General features: G+C 35.2%; 1 protein-coding gene across 1 annotated transcript in view; it reads right to left on the reverse strand.

The window, feature by feature from the left end:
* LOC150077289 (putative inactive 1-aminocyclopropane-1-carboxylate synthase-like protein 2) overlaps positions 1-24,568 on the reverse strand; it is a 268,091-nt gene that overhangs the window by 185,764 nt on the left and 57,759 nt on the right. The window contains exons 4-5 of the mRNA XM_090386134.1: positions 19,616-19,686; positions 13,154-13,223 (exon numbers count right to left, since the gene is read on the reverse strand). Of these exons, the coding sequence (XP_090242260.1) occupies positions 13,154-13,223; positions 19,616-19,686 (141 nt within the window). The remainder of the gene's footprint in view (positions 1-13,153; positions 13,224-19,615; positions 19,687-24,568) is intronic.

Here is a 24,568-nt window from a genome sequence, read left to right on the forward strand (position 1 = left end):
TAGAAGAATATAGCATATCACAAATGGAGATTTGTAACAAAACCTCCTGTTGTGAAAAGTTAATAATAAATTCAAACTTGATTTTGAAAGGATTAAGAGTAGGAAACTTGCTTCTTGACCAAAATCATAATTGAGCTTTCTAGTCTCTGGCAAAAGTTATCAGCTGTAACTTCTGTTCATCCACACCTCTGCATCTGCTACATCCCTCATCAAAAGCCTGATTTCTTAGTCTTACTTTTCTGCCAACTCTTTCATCATTGATCTGTATAACTCTAGCCAAGTGGTTAGGGACAAGAATGCAGTAGTACATGTTCTTTGAGTGGACAGGGTTCAAGCCTATAACTGCTAAATATGATTAATGATTGTATTCGTGATGTATTGTAAACTCCTTTGACCTAGTGGTCATGCCAAAGGATAAACGAGAACAAATATTTCATTTGATACCTCCCTTGGTTTTTCAACAGAAGGATATTAGAAGAATCATAAGCAATGTTAATGACAAGAAGTATGGAGTTCCTGATGAGGCATGGAATTTCTTCTACTGACAGGAAACTGTCCTTAGTTTTTCTGACAACAGTACATTATATTCCAACTTCCAGTCTGAAAATGCAGAATATAGTGTGCTCTGCACATAGACACAATTTCTCAAATATCCATCACTAATTAACTGAATGTTGATTTCCAGGCCATTCTCTAACATGGAGAAAAAAAGCTCAGTTAACTTTGTTCCTTATAACACTGAGTCCTGTATTATTTCTTACAAAAAGATTCTGCTATTCCCATGCTCACCTTTATCAACATTTAAATTTCTAGGCAAGATCACAGATCTATGCTAAAGATAATCTTAACTTCTACCCATTCTATTGTATGGCAGGTTAGCTGCTGTTTAGCAGCTAACCTGCCATACAATACTGGTCCCACATTTGGGGTGAGGAGCAGGAGTGCAGTAGCACACGCTCTTTGAGTAGACCGGGGTTCAAGCCCCTGACTGCTGAATACGATCGATCTGCCAACCCGCACTGGACCAGCATGACAGATTATGGTCCATTTCCCTCAGCATGAATTGTTGAGGAGGCTTCCATCCTGCAGTGGGTTGATAATGGCTGCACTTTACCTTTTTTTTTTTTTTACTCCAAAACTTCCCTCAAGCTCCTACATTCCATGCAAAAGAAAGCAGTCAGGATAATTAACACCCCAACTTTCTCCACCATTCAGTTTCTGCTGCATGCCTTTTCTATCGATATTTCCATGGATGCTGGCTTCTGAATTTGCATCTGTAATTTCACCGCTCTCTTCCAATCTGAAAAAGTCTCAACCAGTGACCATCCATTTGCCTGTCAAACTCACAGAATTAACTTTTCATCTTCCTCATTTATCCTTTTTAACTTCTGCTCCACAGAACAATTGTACTCTGCATATATTTCTTCAAAATTAAAATTCACAGTAATTCAAATGTAGCATTAACAAGTATACTTTCTATAGTCCCAACCCATACATGGCTCCAAGAAATTTACGTTCTAATACCTTTCACATTTAGTATCACCATAAAAAAAAAAAAGAAAAGAAATAAGCATGATGGGCACATCCAACTCATTCTATAACAGTTTTAATTAAACTATTTTTCTTAAATAAACTTAATGAATTGTCACTTGGATTTTATTCTAATTGGATAACCACAACAATAACCTCTCATGCAGAAATGCATCAAATACTTTACTATAATCTAGCAATATTAAGTCTAAGTTGTTTCTTGTATCCCACAGCTTTTATTAATCAAATTGGTCAGATGACTTCCTCTTCAAAAATCTATAATATGATCCCTTTACGATTCCATCTTATCAAAGTGGTTCTTCATTGACAGATCTGAATGGTATAAGTGGTTCAAAGACAGACATGAGGATGTTTGCAACGACCCAAGAAGTGGGCATCGGTCAACCTCTCAAAATGAGGACAGAGCTGAAAAATTTAGGAAATTTGTGGTAAGAGATCAATGTTTGACCCTCAGAATGATGCTGATGAGTTGGATATGAATAAGGTGACAATTCCTCAAATTTTGCATGAAGATTTAGAGAAACAGAAGGTCTGTGCCACACAGCCTTATGGATGAGCAAAAGCAACAAGGAGAATCATCAGGCAAAGACCTCATCCAAACTTGGTAAGACAATCCTAAATTCCTTGACTGTACTGTCACTGGAGATGAGTGTTGGGTATTCAAGTATGACCCAGAGATGAAGCATCAGAGCATGCAATGAACTTCAAAATCATCACCAAGACCCAAAATGTTTTGTTTACAGAAGTTCAGGATCAAGACGATGCTGATCATGTTTTTCAACAAAAGGTGATTCACAAAGAATTTGCACCTGAATGGGGGGGGAGCCAATTGGTGCTTCAAACAGGTGCTTCAAAGACTATTGAGAAGCATTTCCCAATGAGGCACAATTCTGAGAGAAAGGCAGCTAGTTCTTGCTGCATGACAATGCCCTACCTATTCCGCAGTTGTTGTGAAGATATTTCTGACAAAACATGGCATCGTACAGATCAACCGTCCATCCTACTCTCCCGACTAGCACCACCAGATTTCTTTCTCTTTCCCAAGGTGAAAACTGCCTATGAAGGAAAGAAAATTCAAGATGTTGAGGACATAAAGAAAAATGTAACCAGAGAACTGAACATCCCCTCTTTGGATGTCTTTGCTGACTCTTTTCAGAAACTTTTAGAACAGTGTTATAAATGCATTCAATCAGGTGGTGATTACTTTGAATAAAAATAAAACATTTTTGAACTCCTTCACTTTGTGTTCTTTTTATTGCCCCAGTCCAGGAACCATTGCCACACCTTGTACAGTCTGTGTGCTTCATAACCAAAAGCATCAATCCTCCCTCCCCCTTCTCCCATCATGGCTATCCTATCTGTGCATATTATAATTGCCACATTTGAATTCTGCATCTCCAATATCAGTGACACCACGTTTTTGTTAAACCTATAATGTCAGTATTAAATTACTTAACCAATAATTCAAACATCAAATTTATTTATTGTACTCTTAAAATAAGTGTATAAGCAAGGAAATGTGTGCCTGTTTGTGTTTTAGTAACGTAACACAGCCTATGTAATTGCTAGCTCCACATGGACTTTCATATGTGACTAGCAATTTATATCAATATTTTTTCTATTTTGCATTGTAAGCCCCCATCCTCCTGCTTTTCAGGCTATTGAATATCAAAACAGAAGCAATGCAAGTAAAAAAAAAAAAGTAAAGTGCAGCCATTATAAACCCACTGCAGGATGGAAGCCTCCTCAACAGTTCATGTTGAGGGATATCTCCACTTATGGCTATCATTAAATTAGTCTGTGTATCCCCCACACTAACAGCTTTCCCAACCACCTAATACTGCCGCGACAGCATCCGCAAATATTCTGCATCTCTTTTATTCAAGTATGTCCCATATCTACAAAAAGTCTTGTCTGTTAAGAAGCACTGGCAGTGCTGCAAAAAAATTCTACCCCACTAAACCATATCTCCAGGACCAAATTAATTGACAAGGCTCTCATCATAAGCTCCCCCTTATCGTATCTTCACAAAACTTGAGAAATTTTTTCAAATTCAGCACTAACTCACAGCTTTTTCTCAACATCACTTCATACTTCATAATATTGTTCTACATGTTGGTACTAAACATTAGTACCAACATGTAGAACAATATTACTGCACTTAAAATATAATGATTATTCTATAATATTGTCAACGTTTGTCCCTGGCAGATATACCTATCCTCAGTGCACGAAATATTCCCTGCTCCTCTGAGAACATAGTCACCAAGAATGCAGTGTGGGAGCAGTGTGTCCTGCTCATGTTGATTTCACTAGCCGGAAGAATGATGGTAGGCTCTAATATTAAGATGGACAGCTGAATACTTAATGAATTCCTTGATTTAATTCCTTCAAGGGCAATGACCCTTTTCTTCAAGCACTTATATTCATCCTATAATAGGCTATCCAATCTAAGCCTCCAATAATGCTAAATGAGATGATCTGCATGATTTCTATTCCTTTTTTGTTTGGATTACGGTTTTAAATCTGCTGATCCTAATTATGTTATTAAAATTCTTGCAGGACTGTGTATTTTTCATTCCACCCTAAACTATTAGCTTTTGTGTAAATCATATTTTTAAAATATGCTCAGACTGGTTGGAATCAGCCCACATATGCAGTACCAGATATCTAATAGAAATGATGGGGTGTGTATAAATCCCATTTTTGAACCCTTGTATCTGCTGGTGTGTGAAGTGAGCAGACATCATCCATGGCCCCTCTCCCTCTCTCTCTTCTCCAGTAATTCTTTCACTTCTTGTTTGCTTTGTCTTCGTTTAATTCTCCCCATAATACTATCCCCTTAATCACTGATAATGATTTAGGTGAGTTTTAACCACTGCCTTCCTCTCCCACACTGTTTTTTCCTTCTTCCTATACAGTTTTCAATCTTTTCTTATCTTCCTTTTATTTTTTTTTTCATATTATTCTATTATTTCCATAAGGCATACACGCCTATCAACCATTGGGATTTATGCTCACTGCTTTACACTGAATTGTTATAGTTGAAAAGGGGCATACTGGACCAAAAATTTTTAGTTTTTAAATCTGCTGATCATAATAATTGCTCAGATTACATCATTGAAATTTTTATTTCAGGGATGATATTGTTTATTCCTCATTACACCCTAAACTCGTATTTTTTTATGTAAATTCTAATTTATTTAAAAAAAATATGCTAGGCTAGTTGGAATCTGCCCACATGCACAGCACTAGACATGCTCTTAATGGAAATGATGGGTTATGTATACACTCCATATTGAAACTGATATTATATTCATATTTTTAATTTTTATATGAGTAATAAACTTTTATTATGCAAACACAGTTTGTAAATTGTGGTGCCTGTGGTCAATTTATCTGCTGTTTGATGGTTGGAAAACTTGAGTTTCTGGAAGAAAATCCATGCTACCCAAGTTGCAAAAAAGACCCATAAAAATTCTTGATGTCATTGATGGGATCTGAACTCTGAGTCTTTTCCACCATGTGGGGAGGATGATGATTTTTTTTCGTGGCTTAAATTTAGCCACGAAAATTCATTTCGTGGATAAATTTAAGCTTGCAATAGTTGTAAACAAATTAGTAAATTCAAACTCAATTCTTAAAACTTGGAGTCTTGAGTAGGAAAACTCATGTTTAAAGTGAGCTTTCTGGTCTCCCGAAGCTGCTAGCTGTAACTTTTGTCCATCCATATTTCAATCTCTATTATATTCTGGCAGTTCTACTGCGTCTTCATCTAAAACCTAAGCCAATTATGAGCATCTTAGTTTTCTCTACACTTGCATTGATGATCTTGGTAAATCTTCTCCTACCACACTAAACAAATATTATTCAATGCTTCTCTTAGTTTTCTGGCAGAAACAGATCAGAAGAACTATTAACAATTCCAACGCTAAGAGGTCCCTGAGTACTGATGGCATTTTTCCACTTCTCCCTAAAACCTATCCAGAATATATTCTGCTGCCTTTTTACACTTCTGTTTTTGCAATCATGTTCTTCTTTCTGCATGAAAATTTGCTCATATCCAGCCAATTTCTAAAAGTGTGATAAATCCTTCCCCTTCCAATTATTATCCCATTGTACCCACCTCAACAGTTTCCAAAGTAATACAGAAATCCATCAAATGCTATTTATTACACTATCTTGAAACTTCCATTTGATTAACAATCACTAATATGGATTGCATCAGTATTGATGAACTGACATTTAACACTTCCTTTTGGCATCTCGGATTTTTGATCATGTTTGGCATAACAGCCTAAGTACTCTTCCATCTGTGTCTGCCTTCTGATTTTGCAACTGAGTGGCCACCTTTGCAATTTACTCTCTGGCTACTGACTAAATGTAATGCTAGTTGGCTGTCTTATCATCCTTTCATTCATTCTTTTCCTCCTAATGACCTTCTCCCATTGAATGGAAATCCTGTCAACAGGTAGTTAGTAGTAGTAGTAGTGGCATGTGATGCAAGAAAGCTAGTGTATGAGCTTATGCAGCATCAGCCAAAAAAAAAAAAAAAAAAATCACACCATTCCCTCCAAATGCCTGTCCAGTTCCTCCTTAAATTTATTCAACCTATCAACTTCCACAACAACAGATGGAAGTTTGTTCCAGCAATTAACCACCTGCTGGCTAAAGGCAAATTTCCGCACATCTATTCTACATCTGTCTTTTCTTAATTTGAATTTATGCCCCCTTAGGTTCGTAATCTGAACAAGTGGAAGTATCCCATCAGAATTCAGCATGCTCAACCCATTCAAGGGTTGAGCATGCACCTTATACACTTCAATCAGATCACCGAGCAGGTGCCTAGTCTCCAGCCACTGCAATTTGCAGAACTTAAGCCTCTCTTGGTAAGAGGATCCCTTCATTCCCCTCACCAAGGTTAGCTGAAGGTAGGTTGTAGAAATTGTCCATTTCTACAACCTCTATTCTCTTGATGCTAACATATAGTTTATGGACACCTTATTCAAACAGCAAAAGAAAGGACTATTAAGGTAAAAAGGTAAACTGCAGCCATCATCAAGCCACTGCAGGATGGAAGCTGCCTCAATGATTCATGTTTAGGGAAATGGACCATAATCTGCTGCGCTGGTCAAGTGTGGGTTGGCAGATCTACCATAATTAGCAGTCAGGGGCTTCAACCCTGGTCTACTCAAAGAATGTGTGCTACTGCACTCCTTCTCCTGACCACTCAGCTACGTAGGCCTTCCACTATTTTGGGAACAGTGTTGCAGCTATAACAAATTCACCATTACCATGAAATTGGACATCTCCTTCCTATAATTAATACTTATCTAGTTGATAATTTGTTTCACACTATGCATTTTGTTATCACCAATTACAGCATTACTATTTTCAATAACTAGAACTATTAAGTATATATTTTTTACTCCTACTTATTGTAAACCCCTCAAGTGTAATTGCCAAGGGATATTGCTGTAAATGTATATTTTGGCAATAAACTGATTATATTTAATCAAATATCTGCCCACCAGTTCTTTAAATATTAATCTTCACATAATTCTCCAGTGGGAAGAAGAAAACTAACTTATTTAATCATTAATCTTTTTAAAACCCAATGCTGTCTTATTTTTTGCAAAAATGGGTCTACTGTTCAACAACACTTCAATTTATAGGAAAAAATATACTTTCACTGGAGATAACCCAGTCTTTTAACAAAAGGTTTTTTTCAAAAATATTTTGCATTTAGAGTTACCAGAAAAATAAAATAAATAAAAATAGATTACAGAATAGAAAAACAAAAGCTATTGAAATTATGATTATAATCATAATACTGTTATGTTATAGAGCAAACCACTGCATTGACAAGGGGAAAAAAATTCAAAGAGAAGTATTCACAACTTCACATGCTATGAGCATTTTAAAATAGTAAATTTTTCCATTCCCTCACTAACACTCCCATTTCTGAATTTCAAATCAATGTTGGCATATTAACACAAAATACATGGTGAGGTAGAACTAAAAACAGTAGAGAAAAAAAGGATTTGGGATTAACGATTTGGTTGGAAATTATGTTCTCTGAGCAGCATAGGCAGGTGGAAAGAAACAGCTGCGACCCTATCAATAGTTTATTGAACATTTGCTCCTAGAGAAATTTGCTTGCCAAAGATATGCAAGATCAGCAAAGGGACATCCAAATGTGGAAAGACCTTGAATATATGGGCTACAGAACTTGAGTTGAGGCTCTGAGAGGAGAAAGTAAAATGAATGAGGGTTAAATTTTCACCGTAACAAATGATTCCAGAACCAGAGTCCATAAATTCAAATTACAGGGGAAGTGAAGATTGGATTACAGAAAGTTTTCTTTTTGACAGCAAGTTGTAAGGAATAAGTTGCATCCATGGGTGGTTGAGACCGACACCTTAGGGTAATTCAAAGGTTAACTGGATAGATACATACGTGAGGAGGGAGTTAAATAGTTATTCTTTATTTTATTATTTATTTATTATCATTTTTAATTAATAATATGAAGATAAGAAATCTAAACTATCGGAAATTACCTTCCAACTGCTTATATATTAATGGATTGAGATTAATTAAAAATAGGCGTGGGCATTAAAACTAGTTCAAATTAAAATGCACTTTTCTCAATGCTCATCATCATATGGGTTTCACTATTGAACTAAGAGTCCGAATGGGGAACTTTCAAATCATTGTCAGTTGGTTCATAATAGTATGAAAGGAAGGAGTTTTTTATATCATATAATAAAATCAGTAGACACTTTAACAACTATAAAAACACTTTTAAGTATAATATTTTAGACATCAATAACATAGTATATTTAATTCAGTGTCAAAAAAGAATGTCATGCATGTTACATTGGCAGCATTAAATATGGTGCCTGAAACATAGTAATACCAGAGCTTATTATCACCAAGCCAGTTTTACATACAATATCATACAATTGAACTCAGCCAACACATCCAATCCACTTGTTATCAACCAAAATTTGATTCAGGAATAACACTAATCAAATTACCTTCCAATTATAAATTAACCACTTTTGAAGCTCTTTCAATTGAATAGTTCAAACAAAACACAGTTTTTAGTCCTTAATGGCGAACTTCCGACAACATTCTTGGCAGTATGAAATTTCTAATGCATATGATCAAAATTGCACCATGAGAACTAGAAGCACATTAAAATTCTCCTTCCATCCTTACCATTATGATCCAACTGATGATGATTCAAAAGTTTCCTGTTCAGACTCTCAGTTCATCAATGAAACCCACATGACAAGCATCAAGAAAGGGGCATTTTCCTCTATGCAATTTAATTTTAACTAGTTTTAATATCCACACCCCTTTTAATCAATCTCATCCATTAATACATAAGCAGATGGGAGGGTAAGTTCCAATATTTTTAGTTTCTGATCTATTTATTGTCATTTCACCTCGGAACTAAAGGATTATCCATAAAATTAATGCAATCATTTTTAATTAATTAATTGGTTAGTCTTTACAAGTCCGGTACCCCTTCTGACCAATTGTTGCAAGTAGCAGTGATTAACAGGCTAGCCCCTCCCACTGGTTGCTTTTTACTTAGTGTTAGATTGAATTTCTCCCCCCCCTGCTGTTTTAAAATCAGGAACTTGTTTTCTGATTTTAAAACAGCCACAAGAGGAGAGGAATAAACACACTAACTAAACAGGTACCATATACTGAAGAGGTCAGAGCTTCCAATCACTGCAAGGAAAGCAACATAACCGAGTGGTAAGGAGTGCGAGTGCAGTAGCAAATATACTTTGAGTGGATCGGGGTTTAAGCCCGTGACCACAAAATACAATTAACATTTGTATTGATTCATTGTAAACTCCAATGACCTGGTGTTGTGCTGGGTATAACCGAGAACAAGTAGAAGGGGGCTAGAGCCATCAATCACTGCTACTCACAACAATCAATCAGAAGGGGTACCATGTTGTAAAGACTAACCAATCAATTTCTTAAATTTTTATTATTTTTTTTTATTATTATTCATTTTATTTATTTATTTTTTTATGGTGCAGGAAAAGCCTGGATTTACTTGTGCCACATGGCTAATACTGTTTGTTTTAGATATTGTTTGTTATTTGTTTTTAGGAGCATTAGCAAATAAGGCCATATTGCTCCGGGGATATGCAGTGGTCATTCGTCATTCCCTGACCTTTCCGCATCCTCCGTATTTGGTGGTCACGGGCTCAAACCCTGGTCTAATCAAAAAGTGTGTGCTACGCACTGCTGCTCCTGCCCACCTGACTATGGAGGCGCCATGGCTAATACTAATACTATTACAAAATAATATTAAATTTTGGATAAATAGGCTTCTGCAATAATAACTGCACTCTGTAAGCTTTATTCAGAGGTTAAAAAGAATTTAAAAAGGGAAAACTCACTGCACCTATACTTTTCAAAAAGAATATGAAAAAGTAACGATCCAGTTTGAATGGCAAAATTTGATCAAGATCAGAGATATTTTATACTTTAATTTTTCAACATGCATAAAAGGTAAATAATTAGGGATTTAAAACACCAAATTTTCATGTTGGTAAATTTAACAGATATGATAGGAAATTCAGACTCCTACAATAAAATCAGTGATAGTCTTATGTTTTTTAATAAATTTGAAATGTCATTAAAGTAAAAAAAATGTCATTACAGTACAGAATTTCAACCAAGACAAAAATTAGCTAACTAAAGTCATCTGTGCGTATTTAGCTAATTAAAGTCATCTGTGTATATTAGTACTAGCAAAGGCACATGATGCAAGAAAGCAAGCTTATATAGCATCAGCCAAAAAAAAAAAAAAAAAATCTTCTAATTTCACCCATCCACTCACTCCAAATGTTTGTCTAGTTCTGCCTTGAATCTATTTAAGCTATCAACTTCTACTTTCTAGGATCTCTTTCACGCGAGAGTACACATGAACAGGCAAAGTTTTTATGGCTCCAGCTAATAGAGAAGTTTTCTTAAATTTTGAAAATTGCATATTAATTTATTTTGTAGAGTTGTTTTATATTCCTAGTATCAATACTTTAGTTTAATTTGAACTTAGATAGAGATTTTGAAGGTTATTACTTAGTATCGGTAAGGGTATCTAATCAATGTGTTGGACAAGTTTTGCAGCTCCTGTGAATGCTAAGTTTTCAATTATATTTAGCCAGTTTATTGACTTAATTGTTAGATTAAATTATTTTCTATAAGTAACTTATAGACCTAGTCAAGCTCCATGGTTTATTTTGAATTTAGATAGCGCGATTTGGAAAGTAATTAATACCTCGGGTCCATAGGATTTACCATTCATAACTTGCTGCCATTGTTATACAATATAATGTATACACCGAACTAGATAGCGTAAGGTTTAGCAGAAAACTAGATAGCAAGTATAGTAGTATCAAATAATCAGTAAAATTTACTAATCTTATTAAATTTCATCGTCAGTTAAATTGTACTTTTTTTAACTAAATAAATATAATGACCTAGTTTTCACAAATGTAACATTATAAATTAATACATATAACTTGACAGGAGATAAGAAAGTCATAACGTAACTCGGAGATAATATGCAATACTGAAATACATATATATATATATATATATATATATAGTGTTATAACTGCATTGGGATATAAGTTTAGGGTTATATTTTGTATTGGAATTTTATTTGAAATTGAATAGAAATCATGACTCAGACCAGAGCAAAAGGCTCAAACTAATAGGAGTGCTGTGGCTCAGGGGAGAACTGAGGGGGTGGGGGGCAGTTGTCCTCTAAATCACAGCCTTTTGAAATGCACTGCTTGTTCGATGTTTGTGGAGCAATCAGGAATGGGGCATGATATTGCCAAGGGGAATGTCTTTGTGTGTGTGTGTGTGTGCACGCGCGATGTAAGGAGTATGAGAAAATCAGACACCAACTCAGCATTGTTATGGGCCTATATGAGAGCTTGAAGGACAGGGTGGATGCCCTCGAAGGATTTAAATTGAGAGGCCCATCAAGTTCTCAGCTGCCCACATCAATGCCAGAGCTTGCACTTGAACATCATGCAACACAGCGGCAACCCCAAGGCAGAATATGCTGGTCCCAAAGGAACTAGTTGTTGTCGGTGACTACTGTCAGGGAAATGGGGAACATATTGTGCAAAAAAGGATAGGTGGAACAGGATCAGAGTATGTCTGCCAGGGGCAAAGGTTTATAATGTTGTAGAGCAGATATCATCTTTTAAGGGTGATATTGTTGTACACGTTGGCACTAAATATAAAGATAGGAGACCGACGGAATGACCGATTTGATACATTTCAAACCTGTGAAAAAAAAGTTTGACTTAGATTTAACTTAGATATAGAACAATGATCACCTGTACATTTAATAAGAAAAACCAAATTTGTGTGGTATACATATTCAGATAACTTACTATAAACATTTTTATAATGAACAATTATCTCTCTGAAAGTTAATTTTTCTTTGTATCTTTAATTCCATAAAAGCATTTTTGACACTCTGATGGGAATTTTAAAATTTTTAAACCTATGATTTAGAGGTTTAGATTAAGGATCAGAAATTCAAAAAAGGAATTGAGTTTTTTTAAATTGTACTGCACAGCTACATCTCTACACTTTTAAGCTTTCAAAAAAAACTGAAAGGGAAGCAATGACAATAAGCAATGAAAGGGGAGAAATGTTGCATTTCAAGCAGCTGATAATCAACTAATTTCTTGGGAGTTGTTGTTAACTAATGCTAGAAATATACATGTGGTATGATACACTTCTTTTCAAAATTTCTGTGTATATGTGTAAATTTACTCAAACTTTTATCATGATTTATCTGTGTTATGAATTGAAACTGAAAATAAGTGATTTCTCGGCCCTACGACTCTGACTCCCTCTACTTCATATTTCAAAACTGTCTCTCCAACACAACACATATATATTTAAAAATATATCATATACAACTCCATCTTTTACATTAATTGTTATTTAGAAATTATATCCTACTTAAGATGGTGATTTGCATGACAATTTTCAGGAAAGCATCAAGTGTATTAAGTTAGGAATTACTGTATGAAGGATATCATTTGATTAAGCATTTATTTTGAAGTTGAAGATACCTGCCTACCCCCTAAGCTAACAAAGTAACAAAACACAACACAAAGCTTCCTACTATATTGGTGCAAAATTATATCATTACATTCAGTAATAGCACTAAGATGGGTTTCGCTCATATAAACATATAAATCAGAAATTAATGTTATCAAGTGATAGGAAAATTTTGCTCAAATAACATCACTATTATGAAAGGTCAGTAAAGTAATTGAACTAAAGTTACTTTTCTTATGATCATGAGATTATCTAGAAGAGATCAAATAAGTTGCTGTTCTTTTCACTATTAATTCTGCATGATTACGTAGTCTGTGGTAAACAAACTATGTCCTAAACACTCTGTAGTGAATAGACTATAGTTCAGTGAAACATCTCACATACAATCAGAAAATAATTAATTAAAAATACTTTGACATAACAAGCTATTTCATCACTGCAAATTAAAATATTTTAAATAATGTTTATTTACATTATCTGGATTTACTGGATGATAGGATTTCAGTGCCTTTGTCATAAAGGTAGCCAATGCTTCTCTTAACCTGTTAAAAATATAAATACTTGTGAGGACTCATATGATATACAAACCAAATGTTTTATATGTAGACATCTGATAAGAGAAACTTATAATCATAAAAACTTCCTTATGAAGTTGAGTTATAATCAACTTCATAAAGCAAAAAACATAAATAAGAATAAAAATAATAAAATAAAACAAACACAAGCACTAAATTATTAAAAAGCTACTTCTCATAAGTCAGGCTAAGTTTTCATTAGCAGTACACCTTTGATTGAATACATGAGACTAAGAGGAAATGATAAAATTTATAACAATTCAAAGAAACAAATATACACACACAACTACAGCAACAATGAAGACTATGATCTCAACTATTTAGCATATCTTCATGTGTGTGTGTGTGTGTGTGTGTGGGTGATAATGGCTGAATTATCACCAACACACACACACAACTGCATTAATTAAATTATGCTGAATAAACTCTACTTGGCACAAACTTACTCTAAACATGACAAATCAATGGCAAGCATATACCTATGCACTTTATAATGATTTCAAATACAATTTTCAGCATTATTTTTCTTAAAAATTAATAAAACACTAACTATTGGATATGAATATATTTCACAACTCTTTTATTCATGTATAGTTTTGTAAGTATCCCTTTCCACTGAAATTTCACTAGATTGGAAAAGTACCAGTATACTGCTAATCCATAAAGGCAGCAGTTCTAAGTGGAAAGTCAGTAATTACATAGTGTTCAGTCTGAATTCAGTGGCAGGAAACTGTGGAGATGATTCAGGAAATGAAGCATAGTTTTTTAAATGGAGAAAATTTTGTTTAACTAATCTAATTAAATATTGTGATTAGATATTTTGGATGTAGGAAATAATTCTGACGTTAGCTTTGGTAGAGGCATATGATGCAAGAAAGCAAGCTTATGCAGCATCAGCCAAAAAAAAAAAAAAAAAAAAACACACTCACTCCTATTTCACCCCTCTGTTCGTTCCAAATACCTGTCCAGCTCAGCCTTAAATTTATTTAGGCAGCTATCAACTTCCATAAATTTAAGGCTGAGCTGGACAGGTATTTGGAACAAACGGAGGGGTGAAATGGGAGCATTTTTTTTTTTTTTTTTTGGCTGATGCTGCACAAGCTTTGCTTTTTTGCATCATATGCCTCTACTAATGCTAATGTCAGAATTATTTCCTACATACAAAATATCTAATCACAATAGCTAATTAAATTAGTTAAACAAAATTTTCCCCATTAATAAACTATGCTGCATTACTATGCACATTACTTATTTAGACTTTAGCAAAACATTTGAATCTGTCCCAAATGAGAGGATACTTCCATGGGTTTAGTGTCAAACGTTAAACTACATAATTGCATTTTTTCTTTGAGATTACTTTAGTTTTACTTTATACAAATAACAATGCATATCATGTCATATAACTGAACCTTTTTAATACTTTAAAGTTAGCTTGGGCTGTAAGTACATTTCCGGTAAACTAAGAAAAATGTTAAATGACTTTTTCTTGATTAATTACAAAAATGTTCACTACAAAAAGATTTTGCAGTTAACATTGTTTGACACTAAACCCTCACTATATAAGCCAGACGGTTATGATTAATGGCTATCTCAGACTGTGCAAGTGTTAAAAATGCAAGCCAACAAGGTTCACTCTGGGGGGGGGGGGACTGCTGTCTCTTGTAGTAGTAGTAGTAGTAGTGGCATGTGATGCAAAAAAGCATGTGTATGAGCTTATGCAGCATCAGCCAAAAAAAAAACAAAAAAAAAACACACCATTCCCTCCAAATGCCTGTCCAGTTCCTCCTTAAATTTATTCAACCTATCAACTTCCACAACGACAGATGGAAGTTTGTTCCAGCAATTAACCACCAGCTGGCTAAAGGCAAATTTCCGCACATCTATTCTACATCTGTCTTTTTTTAATTTAAATTTATGCCTCCTTAGGTTCGTAATCTGAACAAGTGGAAGGATCCCATCAGAATTCAGCGTGCTCAACCCATTCAAGGCCTTATATACCTCAATCAGATCACCGCGCAGGTGCCTAGTCTCCAGCCACTGCAATTTGCAGAAATTAAGCCTCTCTTGGTAAGAGAATCCCTTCATTCCCCTCACCAATCTTGTTGCCCTTCTTTGTACATGGTCAAGTAAATCTACATCCTTCCTAAAATGAGGCCTCCAGACCTCTACGCAGTACTCAAGGTGTGGCCTGACCATTGCCTTATACAGAGGGATAATCACCTCCTTTTCCCTGCTAGCAAAATTCCTATATATCATTGACAAAACCCCATGAACTGCCCTGTCAGCCTGTCTGCATTGCTCAGAAAACTTCATATCTGCCTGCACAATTACTCCCAGGTCTTTTTCATTTTCTATCACCTTAAGTGTAGTACCACACAGTTGGTACGTTTCTCTGGGGTTACTTCTACCCATATGCAGTACTTTGCATTTGTCAAGGTTAAACTCCAGTTGCCACTTCTTAGCCCATCTGCCCAAATTATCTAGATCCTGTTGCAGTAGCACACTGCCATTACTGTCATTAACAACCCTGCCAACCTTTGGATCATCTGCAAACTTCGACATTAAGCTTGATATACCTTCATCAATATCATTGATAAATATACAAAACAACAGTGGACCCAACACCGAACCCTGTGGGACTCCACTAATAACATTAGTCCACGAAGAGCAGCACCCATTGATTACCACCCTCTGTCTTCTCCCACTTAACCATTCTTTTATCCAACTTACCCTTAATACCATTCTGCTCCAATTTGTACAATAGTCTTTCTTGTTTCTTGTGCAACAGTGTCAAAAGCTTTCCTGAAATCCAAATAGATTATAACAAAATTATTTTTTGCATCCAGTTCCTTTGTAACCACATCATAATATCCTACCAAATTTGTCAGACAAGACTTTCCCTTAACAAACCCATGCTGTGTCTGAATTATTGCTGCAGTCTTGTCTAGATGATCCTGCAATGCATCTTTAACAAGTGACTCCATTATTTTACCCGGAACAGAAATTAAACTAACTGGTCTGTAATTACTCATGTCACCCTTCGATCCCCCTCTGTGAATTGGGGATACATTTGTGCATCTCCCCTGAGTCCACGAATGCTCTCATAATTATGGCCAAGGGTTTGGTTAGTTGCTTTGCCATCTGCTTTAATATAACTGGATAGATCCCATCCACCGCAGGTGCTTTTCTTATGTTTAACTTGAACAATTTCTCCTCCACTTTGCTCTCAGTTATTACAAAATCATTTAAGTATCCTGCTACAATTTGATAACCTTCTGCCATTTCCAAACCTTAATAACTCCTCAGGTGTGAATATAGATGGAAAATACTCATTCCGTTTGTTTGCTATCTGGGCAGGATCATCAACAGTCGATCCATCGATATCAAGTGGACCAATCAGATTCATCCCCTTCCTTTTTAGAGTTTATATAAGTAAAGAAATCCTTCCTGTTTTTCTTAGCATCCTTTGCCAAAGAATTCTCATAATCTGCCTTCGCCTGCCTAACCTCCTTTGTGACTTGATTACAGACTAGATTATATCTGCTATAGGCTTCTGTGTCGCCTGATAATTTATATGCATTCCATGTATTTTTCTTCTCTGACATGAGTCTCATTAGTTTCTTTGACAACCATTTAGGCCTAAACCTTGAACAATATTTCTTAATAGGTATCGTGGAATATTAATTGTGGAAACTTTTAGTAGTTTCCATAATTAATTCCTCGAATGCTTCCCACTTTGAATTTGCTGTTGGTAACATCATCAGTTGATCCCACTGTACAGAATTTAAAAACTTTCTGAGACCACTCTACTCACCTTTACGGAAGCAAAAACCCTTTCCTTTACCCCTGATGGTAATTATATCTTTAAATAAATTCCACATCAGTACACTGTGATCACTGCCACCTAGTGGTTCCTTTATCTGCAAATTCTTAATACACGCATGTTTTCTTATATGACATTGATGAATGGATATAGGGCATGATGTCAAAATATGGAGATGATATTAATATCAAGAGAGTGGTTGATAGCCACTGCCAAGCAGCAATCCTAAAAGACAATGCAGATAGGCTTCAGGAATAGTCCGAAAAGCAGCAACTATGTTTTAGTGCTTCAAAATGCAAAGTTTTGCATTTGAGAAATAACAATCCCAAAATAACTAATACCCTAGGAGGTGAATTAAAATCGTAGAAGGGAAAAACAATTTAGGGGTTATAATGCAGGCAGAGATGAAATCCTCTATGCAGTGCACACAGTGGTGAGGAGGACCCAAGATGTCCTACTGTTGATTTAATGAACATTTGCATGTAGAGATAGGGAAGTAACAATTCCACAGTCTTTTTGCATCCACTTCCTTTGTTATGGAATTATAGTGTCCAATCATATCGGTCAGGCAAGACTGTCCCTTAATAAAACCATACTGTGACAACTATATAATGGCATTTCTGTCTAGATGGTCTTGCATTACTTCTTTAACCAGTGACTCCATTATTTTTTCTGGAAAGAAATCAAATTTACATGTCTGTAATTACTCACTTCTCCCTTTGATTCCCTTCTGTGTATTTGGGATATATTCATGCATCTCCAGTCCACAGGTAGCTTCACTAAACTCAAGGATGATCTCATAATTATGGCTAAAGGTTTGCTTACATATTTTGTTGCTTCTCTTAATATAATTGCCCATCCATCGCAGGTGCCTTATTTACTTTTACCTTCAACAATTTCTCTTTCACTTTCCTCTCAGTTATTGCAAAATCATTTAGCTCCCTATAATTTGATATACTTCTGGCATCCCCATCTTTAAAAAATTCCTTATGTAGTAGTAGTGGCATGTGATGAAAGAAAGCAAGTGTATGAGCTTATGCATCATCAGCCAAAAAAAAAAAAAAAAAACATTTATGTATAAACATAAATGTAAAATATCTATTCAGTTTGTCAGCATCCTGAACAGGATCATCAAGAGTTATACCATTTCTATCTAGCAGACCAATGTGATTCATCCCTTTACTTCTAGTGTTCATATATGTAAAGAAGCCTTTGCTACTTTTGTTTGAATTCTTCACCAGAGACTTATTGTAATCTGTATAACTTGCCTAACCTTTGTGACTTGATTACAGACTAGTTTATATCTAATATTTTTCCATCTTGCTCTCTTGGTAAAACTGTGTTTTCCTTTTATAACAACAATGAGCATAAGCCCAAACCTGTTGCTGCCATAGAAGGAAACACTGCAAGACAGAAAAATATAACTCAGGGAGGTGTTAATTATCAGAAATTTTGTGTGTCTTGAACATGTTCATGCTTTGTCTCTTTGTTTGTTGATTGAATGCAAAATGCCGTGACCTATTACCTGTTACAATCAAACTGCAGGATCACCATCAGACAGCTTGAATGAGCTCTTCACATGCTTCAGGGCTGGGCTACTTCTGTTCATCATTAAAACAGTGCAGCATGAACTAGCAGAGATCGTCTGTTTGCTGAAATTTTTTTTTTTTTTTTTTGTTAGTTGTTGGCACATTGGCTTCTGTGGCCATAATGCACCTCCCAAAATTTTTGCATTTTACTCTGATCCAAGCCTGAGGTGGGATTCGAACCTGCGACCTTTGGATTGCCAGGGAGGCACTTTACCCACCTGGCTAGCCCGGTCGGCTTTGCTGAAATCATCTATGAGAATTGTTTCTCTGTTAATGTGAATTTGTTCTTCCAAAATATTAGTCATTTCACAATCAGGTGCAATGAATGTGCCAATTTTTAAACTGTTTCTGGAGCTTGAAACATTACTGAACATTTACAGCATTTATCTTATAGATCTTCATGGCCATCCAAAAATCTTGCAAAGCAGTGAAAAACATGCAAGCAAAACAGAACATCATTACCATGCACTTGTTTTACCAATCTGTGGGTTTCAGTCACAATTTTTCCCCAACTTGAAATACAATTTAATGTTCACTTTTTTCTGAACATTAACATTAAAATGCTGGTTGTTCCATTACTTACAAAAAATGCTTTGAACAGCACAATTAATGATACTATGTTGTTCAAATGTTGACTTCTGTATCATAATAGATTCAAAACGTTGAATATGGTACACAATCAACCTAGTAAAGGGAAGCAGTAATGCAGTTGCTATGGCATATCGTGTCGTGGTCCTATGTGCTCTGGCATTTGTGCAACTGACCTAGTCCTGGAACTTAAAATCAAATGAATTGTCAAACCTTATATGTTAAAATACAAGCAAAAACAATGCAGCAATAACAAAGTATATAACACTTTATGAAAAATGCAACAAAGTTAAGCAAATAATTTCCACAATAAAATCACGCATACTGTACTAACCAACAGTGATCTATGTTATACATACCTGGGGATACCATAGCCAGGAACATAGTGCTGTATAGCATCATGAAACTGCCAAATTCCATTACTTGACATCTATAAAAAAGGGGAAATTTAGATTAAGATATATTTTACAAAGAAATAAATGCATATTTAATTTATTTTAAAACATGTGTTAGAACATTCCTAGATCATTGTTAGATACATATTAAACTCCAAATATTAAATCAGTATATTAACCAGCCTATTATTGAATATGATGGGCTTTCCATTGTAAACCTTATAATTCATAGATTGGTTGGTTGTTTGTTTGATTGATTGGTTGGTTTTGTAGCAAGGCAACTATGGCCAAAGCATCAGTGAACTTGGTCTATGAAATATATGTATCCTACAGTTTGTGTGCCCATTTAATGAATGAAAAACCTGAGTTTCTAGAAAAAAATTTTTGCAACCCTCACCCAGTACTGAATAACTCAGCTATTGTGTGAATAAAGCATCTCTGATCTACACAGGAATTGAACCCAGACCATTCCACATGGTGTGGAAAGACAGCCATTATAAAAAGTGCTACCCAAAACAGATACTGTAATGAATCTGCACACTTAAATTATGGAGTAACTAAAATGGAGGTTATTAACCTGAGTAATATTGAAATTCAGCTAGTTGAAATTCAATTGGCACATACCAACTAACGTTTTGTAATCAGAAACTGAAAGTATATTAATATAAATCAGCATTTGACCATAAGAAACCAGAAAATACAAAAGAGTTTTGTAAAAACTACATTTTATGAGAATTGCAATACAGGTAAACCTCATATAACACAGTAGTTAGGTTCCTATAAAATCTCGTGTTGTGTGAAAACCTGCTATACAGGACTAAGAAAAAGTATAAAAAGGGAAGTTACGTTCCAAAAGCTAACAAAAATACATTATTTCGTTAACAAAATGTTAACAAAAATACACCATTCTAGATTTTGTGTATCTTCTGCTCTCTTTAAAAAATCAGTAATCTGGATTTTTTTTGTTTTTGCTTGATAAATCTTTGTGAATTTCATTGTATTCTAAGCATTTTTGAAGCTCCCTTTTGAACTTTGGTCTCCTTTCATTCAAGAATCTGCATTCAAAAAATAAGATTCTAATTGCTCAGCTAACTTTATGCCTTCCTGTATGCATTTTAGTGTAAAATTTGGAAGTTTATAATTTTCATCTGCGCTATCATCCTCCGAATTGATTTGGTTTTACCTCCGATGCCATTTCCACAAAAATCTGCTTTGCCAGCCTCTTTTTCTACCAGTAATTCTTGAACGTCCTCAGTATCAAATCTTTTTTTATTTTTTTAGGAGCATAGGCGACTAAGGACATGTTACTCTGTGTATATTGTCTATAAATTGTGTGTGTGTGTCCTGAGGTCGATTTTCTGTTTTTGCTGGACAAAAAACCTGAGTTTCCGGGAGAAAAAAAAACCATGCTACCCTCACCTGAGACCGACTAACTCAGCCACATTGTGAAAAAGACCCATAAAAATTCCTCTAATCATTGACAGGATTTGAACTTAGCTCTTTTCTAGTGTTGGGAGGAGGGCGATTCTATCAACCTACGAGGTCATATAGTCATATTATCAAAACCTTCTCCTCCTACCGACGTAGCAAGTTCTACTATCACACCAATTCCATTTTCTGCCAGTTTGACCATATTTCCTGAATGAACCGACTCTGACATTTTTCCACACACATTTAACGTTGACTATTTTAATTCTTTCAGCGATAAAGCTAAGATTCTGATACAGTCCACAACTGAGAAACGTTTCCATTCCTCCATTACTTCAATAGATTGGAATCTATTTTTTTCCAAAATCCATTGTAACGATTTTCTGAAGTAATGAGTTTTAAAGATGGATATAATGTCTTGATCTAATGGCTGAATGGAAGAAGTTGTATTAACCTAGTGCAACTGTGGTGGTAGGAACATAATTTCAGCATTTGGATGACTTAAATCTTTTGGATGGCCTGGTGTGCTATCAAATAGTAATAAAGCTTTGAAATCTAGATTTTTCCACAAGTTCAACAAGCACAAGTTCGATAGCACAGGGCGTAACATGGAGATTTTCTAACAAAATAAAATATAGGGATTTCTCAATAATTTTTTTTGACTAGCAAGTCAACAACAGGGATTCAAAAAGAGTGGAAATATTGAAAAATTACATCAAACTTAATAGCAGGGTTTTCTCCCACACAAAAGCTCAAAAATACCGTTATGCGAGATTTACCAAAATTCTATAACCATATTAGAGCAAAACTGTGTTGTGCGAGGATTGCCGCAATTTATCAATTGTGTTAGAGCGAAACCGCTCTAACACAATTGTAGAAGTACAATGTTATACAGGGGTTTCCTGTACATACTTTAATATAAGCAAGCTCCTAATCATTAGGCTGTGTTAATTACATCCAATTTATTAATTTAAAAATGATCAGAAATATAATTTAACTGTTGCTACTTAGTTGCCTGTAGTATTTAATGTTGACAAAAATGAAATCACTATCATAAAATTGATAAACATTACTGCAGCTTATGGTTTAAAACAAAACACAAAACTGCAAATAGAACTGTGATGATTTTTATTAGTAATTAAGACTTTTTTTACAAGAATTGGTTTCACTGGGGAGAGGGTAACATCAAGAGTTGCCTTGTTTCCTTAATCTGAAGCTACAGGGACCTTAAGGGAAGGCTTACCGGCCAGGACTCACTGCTGAATTCTAATGTCATGCCTGAATGAACATTCAATCAAACTTTACGCTAGTAGTGTTGAGCCTAGAGAATATTAAAAAATGGTAAAGAGTTTGGGTGTGAATTAAGCCTTCTCCATCACTGGCACAAAGTTGACTTAAGGGATGAAAATCCTGGTTGTATGGCCCTTTAGATAGGCATCCCATTTCTCTTACTACTGAACTCAGTGCTCTTCATACTCTGTTTTTCTTATGTCACTGTCCACATGAATCTCGATGTCAAAAATTTCTGTAGGAATAGAATGTTTCAGTTGACTTGATATGTAACTCTGGAACAGACAACATGCAGGTTGAGTGGTAAGCAGGTTCATCAGCCCTCCCAAGACTACTTTTCACATTCATCAATATGATTACCCTCATCCTTATTTAGTTTTATTTCTTTGTTTTCAGTATCCTTTGTTATTCAAGTAGTGTCATAATTGCTATTTCAATTTCTGCCTTGCTTTGCATTCTGAGCTCATACAGTTTATCTTGCACATTTGCATTACATTTAAAGCCATCAATAGTTCCAATCAACACTGAAATTTACATTTTGTTTTTTGATTTGCTTAAGTTTCCTGGTTAGAGGGTGCTAACCACATTTAAGCAACATTTTGTTTAATCTGTCTTTAATTGCTTGCACTGGGCATCCATTGTCATTTTGCTATAATAGCAAGCCTCAACAGAAATGACAGTTTGGGAATCTTCCCAGTAGCAAATGAACCATGACCAGGTTAATGATGTATTTTCCCAATGCCTCCCTTTATTTCCTTTCCTGCTGGACTCTTATTTGTCTTATTGGAAATTGTGGATGGTGCAGAAAGTATTTCCTAACATTACCTCAGCAGGCAATTACACCATATCTGCAGGATCCCAGTATACTTCACTAGGCAAATTCATTTTGTTTCACTTTTATTTTGCAATTTTATAGCTAAATAATTTATTTTATTTAATTTCTTGGTGGCAAGTAGCAGTTAGCACCTCTCAAATATTTATTCTTGTTGCAATCCACATGGTATGAGATTAGTTTATTTTTGTCCATCATTTTTCTAGCAGGGATAAGGAGGTGATTATTCCCTTGTATAAGGCAATGGTCAGGCCACACCTAGAGTACTGTATACAGGTCTGGAGGCCTCATTTCAAGAAAGATGTAGAGATGCTGGAACGAGTACAGAGAAGGGCAACAAGATTAGTGAATGGAACAAAGGGCTGCTCTTACGAAGAAAGGCTTAAGTTTTGCAAATTACAGTGTCTGGAGACTAGGCAGCAGCGATCTGATAGAGGTGTATAAAGCCTTGAATGGTTTGAGCATGCTCAGTGCTGATGGGATTCTTCCTCTTGCTCAGAATAATCACCTGAGAGGGCATAAATTCAAATTGAGGAAAGACAGATGTAGGATAGATGTGAGGAAATTTGCCTTTAGCCAGCGGGTGGTTGGTTGGTGGAACAGACTTCCATCCCTTGTCATGGAAGTTGATAGCCTAAATAAGTTTAAGGCTCAGCTGGACAGGTATTTCGAACCAACAGAGGGGTGAAGTGGAAGGGGTTATTTTTTATTTATTTATTATTTATTTATTTTATTTTATTTTTGGCTGATGCTGCATAAGCTTGCTTTCTTGCATCAAATGCCTCTACTAATGCTAATGCTAATTAGTTATTCATAACATGTTTTATTTATTCCAGTTATACTGAGTCAGTCTAGTGTAACAAAAACATTGGGAAAACAAATGTTAGCAGAGAGGTATATTACAGACCAGATCACTGTGATAAGTACAATGAACATCTTTACAAACAGAGTGAGTCAGCAAATAAAAATGCCTTATTATGGTGGACTTTAATTTTCCACAGACTGACTGGAACTTGTGGACGGATGATTCACCTAATGGTACATTTCTGGAGTTGTAGCAGGCCTAACATTAGCATGTTAGAGATGCCATAGGGGAAAGGAATATTCTTAATTTGGTTATTAGTAAAGATTCATAAAATATTAAGAATCTTTATATAAAGAAACCACTGGTAACCAGCAATCAGTATATTAGTAGCAATAGTAGTGGCATGTGATGCAAGAAAGCAAGAGTATGAGCTTATGCAGCATCAGCCAAAAAAAAAAAAAAAAAACACCATTCCCTCCAAATGCCTGTCCAGTTCCTCCTTAAATTTATTTAACCTATCAACTTCCACGACAGATGGAAGTTTGTTCCAGCAATTAACCAC

Source organism: Mastigoproctus giganteus, chromosome 12 (genome assembly GCF_048544385.1).
Source record: "Mastigoproctus giganteus isolate SK-2022 chromosome 12, ASM4854438v1, whole genome shotgun sequence".
In the NCBI taxonomy this organism is placed as follows: domain Eukaryota; kingdom Metazoa; phylum Arthropoda; class Arachnida; order Uropygi; family Thelyphonidae; genus Mastigoproctus; species Mastigoproctus giganteus.